Source organism: Arachis hypogaea, chromosome 14, assembly GCF_003086295.3.
Source record: "Arachis hypogaea cultivar Tifrunner chromosome 14, arahy.Tifrunner.gnm2.J5K5, whole genome shotgun sequence".
Taxonomy (NCBI): domain Eukaryota; kingdom Viridiplantae; phylum Streptophyta; class Magnoliopsida; order Fabales; family Fabaceae; genus Arachis; species Arachis hypogaea.
Window position 1 is genome coordinate 12760582 of NC_092049.1, and position 19280 is coordinate 12779861.

Here is a 19280-nt window from a genome sequence, read left to right on the forward strand (position 1 = left end):
AAAGGCAACGCTTTTCAGCTTCCATTTTTGCCAGAATAGGCTACGCTTTTCAACACTACTGCATCACCTGTAAAGCGTAGCCACATTGTATACCATGGCTACCATTTATAAGTGTAGCCTTAGGTCCCTCTTTTTTTTTAATTTTCTATATATATATATAATATTCTAATAATTTTTTGTACAACATAATATTTAGTAATATGATTACATGTATCATTTTACATTCTTAATTAAATGAGTTAAATATTATAAAATAAAAATAAATACATAATAATAAATAATTTCTTTAAATAATAAAAATGATCTTTCAACAAAAAATATATTTATAATGAACCAAAAGCATTAGAATGAACATAATTTTGAATATTTATACATCTCACACTAAATTAAACATACCCACCAAATTAAACATATTCTAAATCAATTATCCATCTCAAAATCTGGCCTAAAGAGCATTTTTCTAGGAAGGACTATTAAAAATCAAGCTGGATGAGCTAGCATTACTGTCATAATCAAGATTCTCCTCTTCTATTGTTCTCACCGGGTGAATAGTGCTTGAACTTCCACCATCAGCCTTTTGAAGATGCTGTATCTTGGTAAGGCCGGTATCACCGTTTCCCTTTGGTTCATACTGAGTCTTTAACGAGGGAACTTCTAAGCTGGGAGATGTAACTGGAATTAAGGAATTAATGAAGTCATTGCCATTCATCATATACACACAAGAAATAGAAAGAAATGAAATGCAGACTTTCATCGTCAGGGTTGCCATTGTTAGAGGGTAGTAAACTGTTGACAAATTCAGCATTATCAATTCTGGAAGGAAAAGTTCTGGATGAGTTACTGTTGGATCCATCCTTCTTTCTGTGGCCTATAAGCTTCATCCTCAGTTTACTTGGGGAAATTATTCCAGTCTGCATAACAAACAACTTAATTAACAAATTAGAAGGAAGGCATCAACGGTGGCTGACTAATTTGAACTCCATAATGAAGAAGACAGTGCAAAAGGTAAATTGAAATGGAGCTAAATGACATGAGGTTTGTGAATCCTCTCGTAGTCCATGAATAGAGATGAGATATCTGTGTATGCTTAACAAATGCAACAGCAGTGCAGTTCACTTCAACTTAGCTGCTTCAAGCTTGGTTTGCACAATGAAGGAATGAAGCATAATACACAAGAAACAATGAATCAATCAATGACTTTTTTGCATCAAGTTTCGGTTGCTGTATAAAAGTTGAAGTAGTTTCCAAAACATAATAAAGACTAAAGAACGTAACTACTATTTGACCTGACATGGTAATTATTTTGGTACCTTGTTTTCATAACTTGCTAGGTAGTCACACTTGATATTGTTGGGATGAGGCTCATAAAGATTGAAATGAAGGTTTCCAACATGTAAAACCATATTAAATGGTGCATTCCATTGAGGGGTTGATCCAAGTCTGACATCTGTTCTCCTGATTAAGTCCCCAACTTCTACCTCGACAAATGTTTGTAGGTCCTTGTCATCAAAACAGTCCACCGAGAAATTGGTTGTACCATTTTGAGGCCTCCTAGATCCCCCCCCCACCCCCTTGAAGCAACTCCTTGAAAGTTTACTAACCGAAATCACTCTAATATATATACTGCCACCAACAGCCTTATTCATCAAATAACCAGCAGGCAAAGTAAAAAGCTTCTTCCACCATGGTCTTAACCAAGGTGTCAGTAAAAAGCTTTTCCTACAAAAATTTAAATTCAAAATAAGCATGATTACATGAAAGGCTTCAAGCTGATATCCATTTACATAGAATCAGCTTCATAATCCATAATGCATTACAATTTCTAAGAGTTGCATCAAAACTGAAGTTCATATTCTTTCTGCAACAGCACCGCAAATAGAAGTCTTTTACGAAAAACAACACAACTCAAATTTTATTATTTTTCTTGGAACAATTATATTAAATCAAACGTAGTAGAAGCACACCAGACAAGAAGAAACATTGGGCCATTCAGTGGCGGGAAGTGACTGGCTTCCACCGCTTCCAAAGGCGATTCCTATTCTCACCTCAAAAGTTGATACAACTGAATACAAAAGTGTTTTTCCATCCAGGATTGGTGTAAATAGAAGCTGCAAAATGAATATGAATCTTAGTAACAAAAAGATAAAGCACCAAACCATGTTTTTAATTAATGCATGAAAATCAGTTCACATCCCCAAAAGTAAAGATACATATCCACATGTTTTCTTTTTCTCTAAATTTGCTTCTTCGAAATTCAAAATGCCGACATTGCTTTTACATACATCACCCAATGGAATAAAGAATCTAATCAGCTTTCACATAAAATAAATCAAGAATTATTATCCAAACTATCAACAATACAACACTCAAGAACTAGAATAACATGTTCAAAGTTCACTAACTAAAGCTAATTCTAATTTGAAATCCTAATTCAAACTAAGTTAAACCTAAAAATTCAAGTCTAATTAAATTCAAACAAAATCCAAACAACAAAATTAAAATTAACCTAGAGACTTCATCAGCTATAAGATCAGAAAAATGGAACCTAGTGCAAATTGACAAATATGAGTTACAGGGAGAGGGGGAGGATGCTGTTTGAACTTAGAAAAGATGGTCATACCAATCCAAAGTTCTCTACCTCTTAATTTGACCCAAAATGCAAATGTTGCAGCAAGTGAAATCCCACATAGGTAGAATGCTCCTAGATTTATGAAAGGCCCAAGGTGCTGCCATCCACAGCCTCTAGATATGCAAACAGAAGATTTATGGTAGATAGTGTTTAATCTAACCTGGCAGCAGCCCCAATTCCAAAAGGAATAGAATAGTGTTAAGATCGTATCGAGACTGCACAAGAAAAATCTGACTTAGATTTCTAACAAGAAAAGTTATGCTATGTTATAAAACTTATCAAACTGAAAGAACCGATGTTTCAAGTTCTGGATCTGCTAAAATGATAGAATCAAAATTCAGTAAACAATCTCAACCAGAGGAAACAGATGATAGTTCATAAGGTATTAGTTATAAATTCACTCAATTGTTTAGAGCTTCACACATTTATCCGATGTTATCAATCCAAATATCATCATCACCTACACAACTGAATGAGCACTTCCAGGTTCCAACATCAATTAAGAAGAAAGAAATTCTCATAAGCTGCACACAAAAAAAAAAAAAGATACTCACCCTGTACTAACTCTGGACTCAACTAACTTGGAGAGCTGTGTCAATGCCTCCCTTGAAAGCTTAACTTTCTGAATGTCACTGTCCTGCCTGTACCCTTCATCTCCAACAACAAATCCATGTCCTGATTTTATATTTGTACACCATAACCAACATAAAAATAAAATAAATAATCAATCAGATAAATAACAGATTAAATCTTGTTTGCCTACAGAAAAACATAGCTTAATTCTTTAGTTTTCAGATGAATTCCGGGTTTATGTGATTAAGGAGAATTTAAATTGGTAATCAAATTTCCATGTAAAACACCCAAAGCAAAGAAAACATAACCAAAAAAAGCATCAGAGAGGAATATAGCTTGAAGCTGGAAATTGAAAGCAACCACTATGTTCAAGGAATTCATCATATTAACTAGATTTGGAAGGTTAATTTCACCAAAAGAGAATTCATCATATTAACTAGCCTCCTCAAAACATATTTACATGTCATTGGAAAAAAACAAAAATGGAAAATTCATAGGAAAATGTAATTGCAATTACCTACCTATTGATATCAATCTTCTCATCAGATTCAACAACAGTAGCTTCAAAACCATAAATTCCACCTCCATAACTAGTAACAGGTTCACCTTCAACAGTTACAATGTAAATCTCAACTTTCACATACACAAGAAGACCACATAGAACTGCAACCAAGCACCCAAACTCCAACAACCTCATTGTGCCAACTCCAACACTTCACATCCACAAGATCTATTTCATAATCCAAATGATGACACAGTTGAGTTAGACTGAAAAAACAAAGAAAGAAGGTTAGTTCCAATGTGACACTGATCCGAGTAAATCAGCTGAACGTGCATTGGTAGTTGGTGTTTAAAATAATATAACTTCTGAGAACATAGAAAAGGATCAGCAACTGATTCATATATGGTGTTTTGTAAAATGTAAATTGTAGCATCATATTGAAAGTCATTAGCAAATCTTCTATTTTGCTTTTTAATTGATATCAAAATTCAGGAAACATAGTTGAGCTGCAATAGGGGACTGAACTGACCACTTAGAATTTAGAAACATGCAAGATTATAGCTCTTGAATCAAATTCCTTCCTGTCAAGTTCTACAATGATCAGATTTTGAAACTAATCGACACTAACTTTTGAAACTAAAATAACTGTTATAACAGATGCTAGCCTAATAGATATAGTGCAGCAAATTGTCAAAAACTGAAACAAACAAACTAACTTCTGATTTCTAACTAACCTGACAATTACAACAAATTAACCAACTCACAAATTCTTCAACAGATATAGTACCAAAGCAAACTGAAAGTACCTCCTCATTGTCACCCTCAGGATCTGAATGTGGCTCAGTAACACTACAAGCAATTCCTCTCTTCCCTCTTTATTCCAAAATAACATCGCCACGCGAAGCAGAATCAGTAACAATTCAGAAAAAATAAACAAATAAACAAATAAAACGCAAATTCCACTAAGAATGTAAAGCAAAGCCGCTTCCTGAAGCTCGAGCTCAGCTTGAAGGAACTCCAACGCCGTAGAGGGTAGCAGGTGCGTACGGAAACTGGGTAACGGGTTTGGCAAGACATCCCTTCGAGATCCTCGGCAGCGGTACATCAGCCTGGCGGTGGCAGAGCGGCGATGACAACAAGCCCTAGCAGCGGCGGTGGAGCTTCAGCGGCGATAGAGCACCCCTTTCTTCTCTCCTCCATTGCGTTTTCTCTCTTCCTCAAGCTCTCTCTCTCTCTCACTGGCATTCGACGACGACGATGACAGAGCCCTAGCCAGTTAGCCGCCGTCGTTCTCTCCTTCCTTCCCTCTCCTCTCTTCTTCTTCCCATTCTCCCCCTTAGTTTTCTGATTTCTTCGCTCTTTCGTGTGTCTGTTGAGTGAGGATGAGGGTGTGTGTCGAGTGAGGATGAGGGACTGAGGGTGATCGATTGAGGGCAAACAAAATTTCACTAAGTGTTTATTTGGTATTTTAATATTAGGACACACTTCTGAAGCTAGCGCACCCAAAACTTAATAAATGAGTTACGTTTTAAAAGTGCTCCCTTTGGTTTAAAAAGTGTACCCATAGCTTTTTAGATTTGGCTACACTTTATAAGTGATATTTAAAATATCTAAGGAGACGCTTTTGAAGTGATGCCTCAATAGTGTTTCCTTTTCTCTTATAAAAGGGCACCATGCAAAAAAGCGTAGCCTATTCAAGGAATAGGCTACGCTTTTCAAATGTAACTTAAAAAAAGTGTAGCTGAATGGGTATTTTTCTTGTAGCAGTAACAACCCTTGCTTTCACCTTCGTCCTCTAACGGTTGTTCAGGTCCACTGCTCTTATGACTTTGAGTTAATTTTTCTGAAATAATTTTGTTGATTGCTGAAGGTACTTCTTTTAATTTTTTTTTTTTTGTTGATTTCTGATGTTATTGTCTAATTGTAATGGATTTTGACTTCTGAGTTTGTCTTCTGAACTTTTAGATGTAATTGTTGATTGTGTTCTAATGATGCATGTGTTGTTGGTTTGTTGATGTGATTAGAAATTGTATAAATCTTTGTTACTAATTCATACTTAATTGTTGACTGCATTTAATTTGTATAAGTTTGTGTTTGTGATTGTTGCTATATAAATTTTTATTTTTGAAAATAGAATTTTTAATAATTTTATTTTATATTTAATTAAACCGGTTGAATTCCAGTTGAACTATTGAACTAATCATCTTACCGGTTTATTGATTGATTTGATTTTCGGAACCTTGCTATAGACTATCTCTATTGTTACGGTTTTTAAACATGACATAAAAAAACCGTAGCTTAATTAAAGACCGGAATCATATATGGTGGTAGACTCCATTATTGTCATCCACCCACCAAACTCCTCACACATCCAGTCAAATACATCGTCTTTGAATATTGAAATTTATATAAAATGACAAGATCACCTTAATTATAAATATACTTAAGTACCACTAGTTAATAAATCAGACACAAATATTTTTGCAATTCTAAGAGATTTAATTTCAATAAGACTTGGATGTAATGGAAATAATAAGCACGTGTGTGCAACTTTAATTTCAACATGACTTGGATAATGTTATATATCTATCTATATTTTTTTTTTATTAATTTAAATTTTTAGAATGAATGGTATATATCATGATATGATATCAAAATTTTATATCCAAAAAATTTAAAATTCAATCCTTGATAAATTCTAAAAGTAAAAAAAAAATTATACAAAAATTAAGTAAATTCAAATAAAATTTACTTAAAAAAAATTAAAGTATCAAAAATATAATTATTAATTCATGTTATCTTTTGTTGTCAACGTAATGTTTTGGCACCAGTAGTATCATGATAGATGTAATGGAAATAATATGCATGTGTGCCCAACTACCTACTGGATGCACCTATTCATATCCTTCGTAATTGGATGCAAATATATAAAATATTAGGTAAAAACTCAGGTGAAGTCGATTTCACGTGAAGTTGATATTTGAGAGCCGTTAGATGAAAATTTAGTCAAATCAGTCAAATCATTTAACGGCTCTCAGGTATCAACTTTACGTGAAATCAACTGCACCTAAGTTTTCACTAAAATATTATGGTGCGTTCGGGCATTTATATTTTTTATTTTAATTTTTAATATTTTTTATTTTTTAAATTTTATAAAAGTAAGAGATAAAAATAAAAAAACAAAAAATTATTATTTTTACTATTTTTACTTTTTTGTTTTATAAAATTTAAAAAACAAAATACTAAAAATAAAACGAAAAAATAAAAACGGAAATCAAACCCGCACCCTTGTCTTCCCCTAACAATTCTGCAGCACAGTACACCCTATCCAACTTTGATTAAATAAACAGAGCCGCCACACATTAAATAAAAAATTTTTATTATATAATTGGATGCATGAAATAAAAGAAAGGAAATCTTTTACAAAAAATAAAAAAAAAAAAGATAAAATATCTATATTCTTACAACAAATAAAACACGTTAAATACCACAAAATTTTATTTTTTTTATGTAAATTTTTTTAAAAAATTCTTTAATAATATTTTCATGTTAAATGCAAGCTTTCAAAAATTAAGATATTTTTAACCAACCAAATTAAAGTTGACTGAAAAGAAAGAGAGAGAGAGAGAGAGAGAAATAAATACTTTATTCTACCAACCACAAAAAAATGAACCCATACATCAATTACTAAAGACGGAAAGATCTCTAAACAAATATGCCGCCAATCTGGTCCGCCATCCACACAATATCATGAATTAAATAACACTAAAACTACACAATATGTAAGTAACATGTTACATGCACAATTAATCAATCAAAGTCAAAGCAAAAGAATACTTCGTTTTTGAAGTTAACTAATTAAATAATAATCATTGTCACCATTACGACACTTTGAGTTAGCACGTTTTCAATTGAAAGTTCCAATTCACCCATTTAATTCCACATATGCCCCTACTCATGCATATAAATATTCCCCTTCTCCCTGCCTAAGTCTTCACCAAAATACAAAGCACATAGCTAAAGTTTGCTCTCCCAAACAACATAGCTAAGCTTTGTTGTCCCAAAGAACACAGCTAGGAAAAGATGGTCGCTGTTAGTGAGATCCGCAAGGCTCAAAGGGCAGAAGGCCCTGCAACGGTACTGGCAATTGGCACAGCAAATCCATCAAACTGTGTTGATCAGAGTACATATGCAGATTATTATTTTAGAGTCACCAACAGCGAACACATGACCGATCTTAAGAAGAAGTTTCAACGTATTTGTATGTATTTTTTATTTTTACTTTTGTTTTATTTAATATTTATCAAAGTAAAATTTATTATTTTATTATTATATTAATTAATACACAATATATAACATATCATACCAAACAGTAAAAAAAAAAATTTTAGTAAAGATAAAAAAGTGAAATTGTCATGCATATTAGTTTCATTAAAAATATCAATAAACTTGTACAACGTATTGGGTAAACTCTAATAATATTTTAAACTCTCATTTTATTATTTCACCATAAAGGATTTAGGGAGAAATGAGAATTATTAGCTATTCAAATACAAGGTAAACGTAAAGAAAAAATTTTGTCCATCGTCAAATATTTTCATAAATTTAAACACTGATAATTAAAACAATGAAAAATATAAACCAACTTATATCCTATAAAAATTGGGTTAGTTTAACAAAATTATATACAAATGAAAATTTACATATTTTACGGTCACCATTTAAATTTTCATAATTAGAAATAATAACTTGTTCAGTACATATATTTACCATTTTTGAAACTTCATCAAGGATATTGATAGATGTGAATTACATATTATTACAGGTGAGAGAACACAGATCAAGAACAGACATATGTATTTAACAGAAGAGATACTGAAGGAGAATCCCAATATGTGCGCATACAAGGCACCGTCGTTGGATGCAAGGGAAGACATGATGATCAGAGAGGTACCAAGAGTTGGAAAAGAGGCTGCAACCAAGGCCATCAAAGAATGGGGTTAGCCAATGTCTAAGATCACACATTTGATTTTCTGCACCACCAGCGGTGTTGCGTTGCCTGGCGTTGATTACGAACTCATCGTACTCTTAGGGCTCGACCCAAGCGTCAAGAGGTACATGATGTACCACCAAGGCTGCTTCGCTGGTGGCACTGTCCTTCGTTTGGCTAAGGATTTAGCTGAAAATAACAAGGATGCTCGTGTGCTTATTGTTTGTTCTGAAAATACTTCAGTCACTTTTCGTGGTCCTAGTGAGACAGACATGGATAGTCTTGTAGGGCAAGCATTGTTTGCCGATGGAGCTGCTGCAATTATCATTGGTTCTGATCCTGTTCCAAAGGTTGAGAATCCTCTCTTTGAGATTGTTTCAACTGATCAACAACTTGTCCCTAACAGCCATGGAGCCATCGGTGGTCTCCTTCGTGAAGTTGGACTTACATTCTATCTTAATAAGAGTGTTCCGGATATTATTTCACAAAATATCAATGATGCACTCAGTAAAGCTTTTGATCCACTGGGTATATCTGATTATAACTCAATATTTTGGATTGCACATCCTGGTGGACGTGCAATTTTAGACCAGGTTGAAGAGAAGGTGAACTTGAAGCCAGAGAAGATGAAAGCCACTAGAGATGTGCTTAGCAATTATGGTAACATGTCAAGTGCGTGTGTGTTCTTCATTATGGATTTGATGAGAAAGAAGTCACTTGAAGCTGGACTTAAAACCACCGGAGAAGGACTTGATTGGGGTGTGCTTTTTGGTTTTGGTCCTGGTCTCACTATTGAAACCGTTGTTCTCCGCAGCATGTCCATATAATGCGCTTAATTATATATCTCTGCATATATGCAATTATGTTATTTTTTAATAATTTTTTTTACTCTAAAATAAGATTCTAAATGTCTCATATTCTTAGATGAGTGAAAAATTAGACAAAGATGTCTAAAGTTAATTCGTTATGCGAAGATTCAATATCAAAATTTGTAATTGTTATTAAAAAATATATCAAATTCTTTTCAATTGATGAGCAACATGACACATACCAATATTTGGGTTGTAATTTTATCTAAAAACAACTATAAACACCTTTGTATGAGGTTCCATTAAGATAAAGTTTAAAGTATTAGGTATTATAGTACAAGGCTTGATGTTGTATTATGTTTGTAAGTTTTTATATTATCGCTCGTGTGTTTGATGCCTCTCATATAATTATCTAATAATGTCACTTTTATTGTCTAATTTTTAATATGTTGTCACTTGATACAAGATTGAATATAACAAAATTAATTTTATTGAAAAAGAATACTCATGTTATCTTGTATATTATTCATGTTATCTTTTATTGATAGTTGATTTTGATTTGTTAGATTAGTTTGTTCGTGTTTTATTTTTTATTTAGAGAATTTTGATTCTAATTAATATACTGATTTTTAAGGATTTTTTAATTCTAAATATATGAGAAAAAAAATGTGAGACGTTAATTTCTTAACAAAAAACACGATGCTAGTTTGTGTGGTAATATAAAAGAAATGGTGAAATGTGTTTTATGGGTAAATACCCTTCTCTTTTTTCGTAAGACATAGTGCACCTTAATTATACTTAAACTTCAGCAAGGTCTCCACTCATCAAGAAAAATAGACAGTAATAATAAATATATATTTTATACTATTAGTATTATTATTTCATTACAAGAAAATCACTCATTTAACAACACTTTTTTTAAACTACAGAAGCGCCTGATGATGATGATGGTGAACAACAATAGCTAGTGAAGACAGAGAAAATATATATCAATTTTCAATTGGTTTTGTGAAATTTGGGAGGTTTTGGATTTTGATTTTAGGGTTTTTAATTGGGATTTTTGCTTCTGAATCTATATTGTTTCTAATTTTTAGGATTATAGGTTCAATTTTGGGTTTTGATTCGCCAAAAATAAATTAAGTTAGGGGATCCATGTTTGGTCCGTCAATTACATTGGGAATATTAGTGCAAAATTGATATATCTATCTCCATTCATATATAAAATTATAATAATTATTGATGGATAAGTAGATTAAAATTTATATTATTTTAATCTTATATAAGAAAGGAATAAAGTATATTTTTGTTTCACTTGATTTTTGGTAACTTCGACAGGGTGTCGAATCAATCTTGTATCAAGATTTCAGTTCGAGAAATAAATACGACTATTCTGAAAAAAAGTGGACTTGACGCAGGAATTACTAAGTGTTTATGTCAAAATAAACTGCGTCAAAATACTGGTGGCAAATTGTAGCAAATAAAAGGAAGTACAAAAAAAATGTAAGCTTTAAATAAATGAAAGAGTAAAATTAAAATCGAAAGAAAGCAAAATAACAATAAAATATTGAAAGCAAAGAAATAAAAAGAAATGAATTAAAATGGAAAAGAAAGAAAACAAAGGAAAATAAAATAAAAATGAACTTCTGACACTCATACACTTGCACTCCATGATATTCTGTTGCGTCACTGGGACTGAACTCTTGTGAACTTCTCCTATTTATAGACTATTTGAATAGGCTTGACCATGAAGAATTTTGCCCACGATCTCGCTTCCTCCTTTTTCTCAGGCCACGATCCTGCCTTGACTATAAAAAATCTTGACTCCCAAGTTTTGACATCTCACGTCTTCCTTACGACCTTGGTATTCAAGTAATTGCTTTTCATCTTCGACATTCTTTGCACCATCTTTCTTCGATTTTAGTTTGCTCGTCTCTACTTCTGTAATCGAAACAATTAGTAATCAAAATGTCTTGTCGAAAAAATCTATTTTTAGTACCAACAATTTCATAAATAGAAAGAAAGAAAATACCATTTACATAGATACGAGAAGGAACTGTCAATATTTCTTTAAGCAATAATTTCTCTGTTAGGAAGGCAAAAGAATCTACTAAAATCAGTATCCGTAGATATTATTTGTGACAAGAAATTAATTGAGAACCCTCGAAATATCTACAGGGATAGGATATAGGTATCCACCCCAGAAAGATTCACTAAATTTTCGTGAATATAAATTTATCTAATCATTCAATAAGGGTCTAGCCAATAAGCCAACAAATATTTTTGAATTACAATTTATACTAATTAATTTTTATTAATTAGTCATTATTTAAATTTTATTTTAAAAAAATACAAAATGAATGATTATTAATTGCAATAATTGTTTAAAATTAGCTGATTAGAAATAATTATTTTTCTATCCTTTTCCTTATCCATAAAATCCATTCTAACGAATCACACTCTGCTTGCAGTTCAATCTATTATTTTTGCAACTTGCAACCATTTTTGCCTTATAGAAGCACCTATCCTTTTTATATAGGAGATTAGTGAGAAACAGGCATAATAGTAATTCAACGTTTTATTTATTAAGTATATAATGTCAATAAAAATGAAACCAGTTAAAATGAAAGAGTTTGTAAATTAACTAAGATATATCTTGAATAATTTAATATTAAAAATAATAAAAAAAATACATGTTTTAATAGATATAGATGATAAAAGATACTGTTGAAACAAAAATAAAATTTTATATAAAAATTAAACTCCAATCCCTGTTATACACATTGGTGGTGGTAAGCTTCGTTACAGATTTAGTGACTATATATATTTGATGTTAAAAAAGGTATCACTGCATAGCTTTTCTATGACATTGCCCTTGATATCATGCTAAATTCAATTTATTCTTGAGATAATTGAGATCATATATATTGAGAAATATTTGTGATTCCAGAGTTTTATAAGTTTATAGGTTGTGAATTGCACTAATTTTGATGAAAATAACTTTTGCATTGGTAAAGTGATGAGAGAGTGACTAGTAATAAAAATTCTAGCTAGCGGTATAAAACTATATAGTCAAACATATTATTGTTTAATTTGTTCAAGCAAGACTACTTAATTAACACCAGACCCATATATGCTGGTAGACTCCAATGTCATGTTATCCACCAAACACCTCACACACCCAGTCAAACACATCGTCTTTGAATGTTCAAATTTATATAAAAATGATGACATTTTTGCTTCGAAGAAGAGATTTAATTTCAACAAGACATGGATGTAATGGTAATAATAAGCACGTGTACCCGCTAACTATTCATATCCGGCTAATTTTTTTTGTTATGGAAGTAGAAGTGATGATATTCCTTAACATTGTAATTTTTGGTATTTTTCAAAACTGTGGAAGTATAGAAATCGGAGGGTCCGATTTCTGTACCTTAAATTTTTTTTTTTTAACCACAAATCGGACGGTCCGATTTGTGTACCTCCCACAAATCGGACGGTCCGATTTCTGCACCTCCCACAAATCGGACGGTCCGATTTCTGCACCCCTACAAATTGGACGGTCCGATTTCTGCTTCTCTAATTAAACGATCCCATATTTGAATATAACACACCCAACAATCCACATTTTAAAAAAACACCACTACCACTCCAATATTAAAAATAAAAAATTCTTCATATCCTTCACACTTGGATAGATATATGTAATATAAATAACGACTATGTTAAGTGTACAGTAAAATCAACTACTAAATTCAGTTTTCAGTATAAAATATATATTAGAATATAAATATACATTAAAAATAAATTAAATTATATATATATTTATACACAAATATATTAATAACTAATTTTAAAGTACGAATAATAGTTTTATATAACTAAACAGGGCCGCCATACATTAAATAAAAGATTGTTATAATATGATTGGATGCATGAGATAAACGGAAGGAATTTTTCCAAAGGAAAAAAAAAAGAAAAAAAATAAACTCTTTATTTTTTACAAAAAATAAAACACATTAAATACCACAAAATCTTTTATCTTTTTTATGTAATTTTTTTGAAAAATACTTTAATAATATTCTCATGTTAAATACAAGCTTTCAAAATCCATACCCAAAACTAAGATATTTCTAACAAAGCAAATCAAATTTGATTGAAAAAAAAAAAAGAGAAAGAGGAAGAAAAGAAATAATAAATACTATATTCTACCAAGCACAAAAAATTGACCCATATACATCAATCGGTAAAGACGAAAAGATCTCTAAACAAATATGCCGCCAATTTTGTCTGCCATCCGCACAATAATGAATCACAGCCAAAGTAAAACAATTAAACAGCCAAGAAGCTAGAATGCATCGTTTGAAGTTGACTAAAAATAATTGTCACTACTATTACGACACTTTTGAGTTGAGCCCGTTTTCTATGTAAGTTCCCAATAGTCCATTTAATTCCACATATGCCCCTACTCTCCTGCATATAAATATCCCCGCTCTCCCTGCCTAAGTCTTCACCAAAATACCAAACAACATAGCTAATAAGCTTTGCTATCCCAAAGAACATTGCTAAGCTTTGCTATCCCAAAAGATACAGATAAGAAAGGATGGTGGCTGTGAGTGAGATTCGCAAGGTTCAAAGGGCAGAAGGCCCTGCAACTGTATTGGCGATTGGCACAGCAAATCCATCAAATTGTGTTGATCAGAGTACATATGCAGATTATTATTTTAGAGTAACCAATAGCGAACACATGACCGATCTCAAGAAGAAGTTTCAACGCATTTGTATGTATTTTTATTAAGTGTTTTAATTTAATTTTATTTAATATTTATCAAAATAAAATTTATCGTTTTTCTTTTAGATTAATTAATATGCAATAATTAATCATTATACAATCTATCATATTCATTGCTTAATATAATAATATTAACTATTTAATGATGATATCATTTCTATAATTATAAAATTTTATATAAACTGTTAAATGGTATCTAATGAAGATTCAAGTTACTACAAGAATAACTCACAAGATTTCAAAATGTGATAAAATATATAACAAAAATAACAATTTTAAAGTAAAGAATAAACAACTTTTATATTTGGCAAATGACTTGTGTCAATTCGAGTTTAAAATGATCACAATCCAATTATTACACATATATATAATTTTCTATACTTCAACAAGGATATTCATGGATGTGAATTTCATATTATTATTTCAGGTGAGAGAACACAGATCAAGAATAGACATATGTATCTAACGGAAGAAATACTGAAGGAAAATCCTAACATGTGCGCATACAAAGCACCGTCCTTGGATGCAAGGGAAGACATGATGATCAGGGAGGTACCAAGGGTTGGAAAAGAAGCTGCAACTAAGGCAATCAAGGAATGGGGTCAGCCAATGTCTAAGATCACACATTTGATCTTCTGCACCACCAGCGGTGTTGCGTTGCCTGGAGTTGATTACGAACTCATTGTACTCTTAGGGCTTGACCCAAGCGTCAAGAGGTACATGATGTACCACCAAGGCTGCTTCGCTGGTGGCACTGTCCTTCGTTTGGCTAAGGACTTGGCTGAAAACAACAAGGATGCTCGTGTGCTTATTGTTTGTTCTGAAAATACTTCAGTCACTTTTCGTGGTCCTAGTGAGACAGACATGGATAGTCTTGTAGGGCAAGCATTGTTTGCCGATGGAGCTGCTGCGATTATCATTGGTTCTGATCCTGTTCCAGAGGTTGAGAATCCTCTCTTTGAGATTGTTTCAACTGATCAACAACTTGTCCCTAACAGCCATGGAGCCATCGGTGGTCTCCTTCGTGAAGTTGGACTTACATTCTATCTTAACAAGAGTGTTCCGGATATTATTTCACAAAACATCAATGATGCACTCAGTAAAGCTTTTGATCCACTAGGTATATCTGATTATAATTCAATATTTTGGATTGCACACCCTGGTGGACGTGCAATTTTGGACCAAGTTGAAGAGAAGGTTAACTTGAAGCCTGAGAAGATGAAAACCACTAGAGATGTGCTTAGCAATTATGGTAACATGTCAAGTGCGTGTGTGTTCTTCATTATGGATTTGATGAGGAAGAAGTCCCTTGAAGGAGGACTTAAAACCACTGGAGAAGGACTTGATTGGGGTGTGCTTTTTGGCTTTGGTCCTGGTCTCACTATTGAAACTGTTGTTCTTCGCAGCGTGGCCATATGATATACTTAAATATATCTCTCTGCATATATGCAATTGTTTTATATTTAATATATAATTATCTGTTGCTCAAGAATAAGGTCTTGATTGGCCCATATATATTGTTAGATGTGTGAAAATTTAGACAAAGATGTCTAAAGTTGATTCTTTAGGAGAGGATTCAATATCCAAATTTGTAACTGTTAGTAAAAAAATATATCAAATTCTTTTCAATTGAACAACATAACATATACCAATATTTGGGTTTTAATTTCGTTTGAAAACAACTATATATAAATACCTTGTATAAGGTTCCGTTTAAGATAAAGTCAAAAGGTATTAGGTATGATAGTACGTACATGGCCTGATGTATTATATGTTTGTAATCTTTATATTATCGTGTGCTTGAAGTATCTCATATATAATTATATAATAATGTTACTTTTACTGTCTAACTTTTAATATGTTGTTATACAAGTTTGAATATAATAAAATTAATTTTATAGAAAAAGAATACTCGTATCATCTTGTGTTGCAGCAAATACGGAATAAAATTCATTGTCATAGTATTTTGTATTGTTCCAGTCATAGCTTGAGTTACACATATTAAAGTAGCTTGTATGGTAGTAGAAATTTATTGGGATAATATTTCTCTCAGTCGTTCAATATTTGTATAGTGACGATTTTCTTTAAAATAGTCGTAGCAGATGTGCAAAAGTATAATACTAGTTTTCAAACATATATACTTAAAGTAATTTTTTTATTTATTTGTTTCTTGTAAATATATTTTCTTTAATATTTTATTATATTTAAATATTTATTGACACACCTTTATCTATAGCAATAATTTGTATATCTGACCGTGTGAAGTGCTCTTGATGGGTGATACTTAATTGATATTATTGTCATCTTATATTGTGCACTTGCTAGCAAAGAATGATAATTTAAAGATTGTAATCTTCTTGTTATTATTTTTTGTAAGCAACAAAAGCGAACAACTGAGTTCCGCAGACTATATATGCGAAATCATAAGAAACCATTTGGCCAATCTTAATAAGTATCGTGATCAACGTGACAGGCCAGATCTTTCAGCTCCGGAGAGCTTGCAACTGTATCTGGATACAAAGTTTGAGCAGCTGAAAATTGCAACAGAACTCGAACTTTGGTAGGTTAGTGGTGATTCACAAATTATTTTTACTAGGTTTGACACCAAAAAGTTGTTAACAAATATAACATCATAATTTGCTTACCCATTTGTAGGAAGCTTTTAAATCTGTTGAAGAAATACATGGACTGATATGCTTGGTCAAAAAGATGCCGAAGCCATCTTTGATGGTTGTTTGCTAAATTGACAAAAATATATTGGATCAGTTCAAGTCATTTATATCACATGCATATACATGGTTCACTTTTCGTGATTCCTCATGATCACACTCATGGAGTATCTCATTTGGAACTGGAGCATGAACATTATTAGAAACAATTATACTAATGAGCTATTATTATTAATATTAGAAACAATTACAAAGAACACATGATACTGTAATTCTTCAAGTGTTTAGTTCTAATTGACATGTGGCCATTTAAGGTCACTGAAGGTGTTTATTATAAACTTATGATTGTTGTTACATACAAGATCAAGAGAAATAATTTTCTACGGAAGAAATCTCATCCATGGTTCTTATTAAAATGCAAGAGATTGCAAAGGTATACTTAGATAAGAAGAACGAGAATAAGTGTTATATTTTCAAACCGTACAATTTCAAACAAATAAAGATAAACAAGTAAAAAAAAATATGAATAAGAAGACAACTTACTAATGGTGAATTGGAGATTTGGGAATTTACAACGTCAAATGATTGTTATAGATGAAGGTGTGTAAATAAGGATTTGAATATAACAGAGAATCAAAGAAAATATATTCACAAAAAAGAAATAAATGAAAAAATTATCAAAGAATATATTTGTTTCTCTAAGAAAGTATTTGGTCATTCTCTCTATATATTATAGAAACTAACCCTTTTTAATAATTTTTATATTAATGATCCTTTTTAATAATTAAATCTCTCTAATAGTTCTTTATAATAATTTTTTTCTTTATTTTACTTACATCCAATTCAACAAGTATGTCTGCTAAGCTCATCCTAGCTAGATGCATATGTGACAAAAATATATCCAATATTTTTTTGGTACTTTGATTCTCATTCATGCAGTCCCTACAAAATTCAATTTTAATGTAAGAAATAACATTGAGCAACTAGAATAGCATAGATCAAGTTAATACATATTATTCATAGTGCAACAAAAATTTTTAAAGATAGCATTAGGAGGAAAACTTTTTCCCAAAATACCCTTTATATTTCTTTCCCCTAAACTAAATATGGCTACATAAAAGACTTATTAATTCATCTGGCACTCATTTGTATTTATCTATTCAGTTATAGGATACGTTCAAATAAAATGCTTTAAATCATTCGAAGAGATATGGAAGAGATGAAGAGATGAAGAGATGAAGAGGTAGTCAATTTCTATTTTGTTTCACATATTTCTTCAGTTTTGTAATATTCATTTGTTAGTTATATGATTGTGCCAATATCAATGTTATTATAGAAGTAATTACAGAAAAAGCACATTAGTAGAGGAGAGATATGGAATATGGTTCATAAAAGAAAGGATGGCTATATCCATGATGATGTGCATGTTGTTAGTGTAAGTATCATTTTAAAATTGTCTAGTTCTAGTTTTGTATTTATATTGCTAAATTTAAAATCATTATAATGAAATTCTAGCATGTTTACAACAAGCGATTGCGAATATTTTAGAGCCAAGATGAATCCTCCAAGAAGTTTCATAAAATGATTCGCTTGCACAAGTCCTTAGAAAGGAGCACCCAGTATGAGTTTGTGGTGTAGATTTTGGACTATGTCTCACCCAGCTTTTTGGTAATACTACACAATAGTCAGACTCTGGTGTGCAAATAGAGGAGTATCAAGAGATGATTGTCGAATTAAACGCTGAAGCAGCAAAAGAGAAGATGAAAAGACAAACAATGGAAATCTTTTGAGATACCTCATTCAACAGCAAGAAAATAATTTGTCACCTGACATTGCTGCATAGCTGGATTCTTTAGGGAGCACACCAACTTTATCTTGTGAAAGGCCATCTATCTTCTTCTGGCAATGATAACCTGCAAAAAAAAAAAAAAAAAAATCATGAGTTTGAATCAATTGGTACAAATACTATAGAATTCTATTTGATTTTGTCTTTACTATTTATTTACCTAAGGATAGATACTTTTTTTTAGTTTATAGCCAATGATGCACTTATGACAAATTACTTTTATATATATTATTTTTGCATGTGTGTTTTGATTTGATTGAACGCTATTTATTTTAATTACTTTCTAATAAATTAAACAAAAATAAAAAATGGCACAAAATACAAGATAGAAAATTATTGATTATGAAATAGAGTAAAATGCCTACCAAACCGAGAAAAGAACTAATAACAAAAAAACAAAATATGACGGCGGTTTATAGAATCGCTGCAATAAGATCGTAATGTTATATTTTCGTTTTAGTTTTAGCGACGGT

General features: G+C 31.5%; 2 protein-coding genes and 1 pseudogene across 5 annotated transcripts; 2 read left to right on the plus strand and 1 right to left on the minus strand.

Annotated features, from left to right (window-relative positions):
- Positions 1 to 305: 305 nt before the first annotated feature.
- On the minus strand, positions 306 to 5183 carry LOC112741564 (uncharacterized). 4 transcript variants are annotated; one of them, XR_011870642.1, is made up of 8 exons: positions 4511 to 5183; positions 3895 to 3970; positions 3724 to 3808; positions 3184 to 3304; positions 2790 to 2844; positions 2046 to 2108; positions 1311 to 1719; positions 306 to 911 (listed from the first exon to the last, which is right to left on the minus strand). XR_011870642.1 is itself a non-coding variant. In XM_072213781.1 (7 exons), the coding sequence occupies exons 1-7, from the start codon at positions 4807 to 4809 to the stop codon at positions 696 to 698; spliced, it is 1269 nt and encodes a 422-aa protein (XP_072069882.1). In that variant the 5' UTR covers positions 4810 to 5183; the 3' UTR covers positions 306 to 695. The 4 variants fall into 4 exon arrangements, 2 of the variants coding, with proteins under 2 accessions (XP_072069882.1, XP_072069883.1); XR_011870641.1 differs by having other exon boundaries at positions 1965 to 2108; XM_072213781.1 differs by lacking the exon at positions 2790 to 2844.
- Positions 5184 to 7684: 2501 nt separating this feature from the next.
- Positions 7685 to 9733, plus strand: LOC112741569 (stilbene synthase 1-like; annotated as a pseudogene).
- A 4264-nt stretch (positions 9734 to 13997) lies between these two features.
- On the plus strand, positions 13998 to 15931 carry LOC112741570 (stilbene synthase 1-like). Its single transcript, XM_025790591.2, has 2 exons — positions 13998 to 14281; positions 14720 to 15931. Exons 1-2 carry the CDS (start codon positions 14104 to 14106, stop codon positions 15709 to 15711), a joined length of 1170 nt encoding a protein of 389 aa, XP_025646376.1. The 5' UTR covers positions 13998 to 14103; the 3' UTR covers positions 15712 to 15931.
- Positions 15932 to 19280: the final 3349 nt, after the last annotated feature.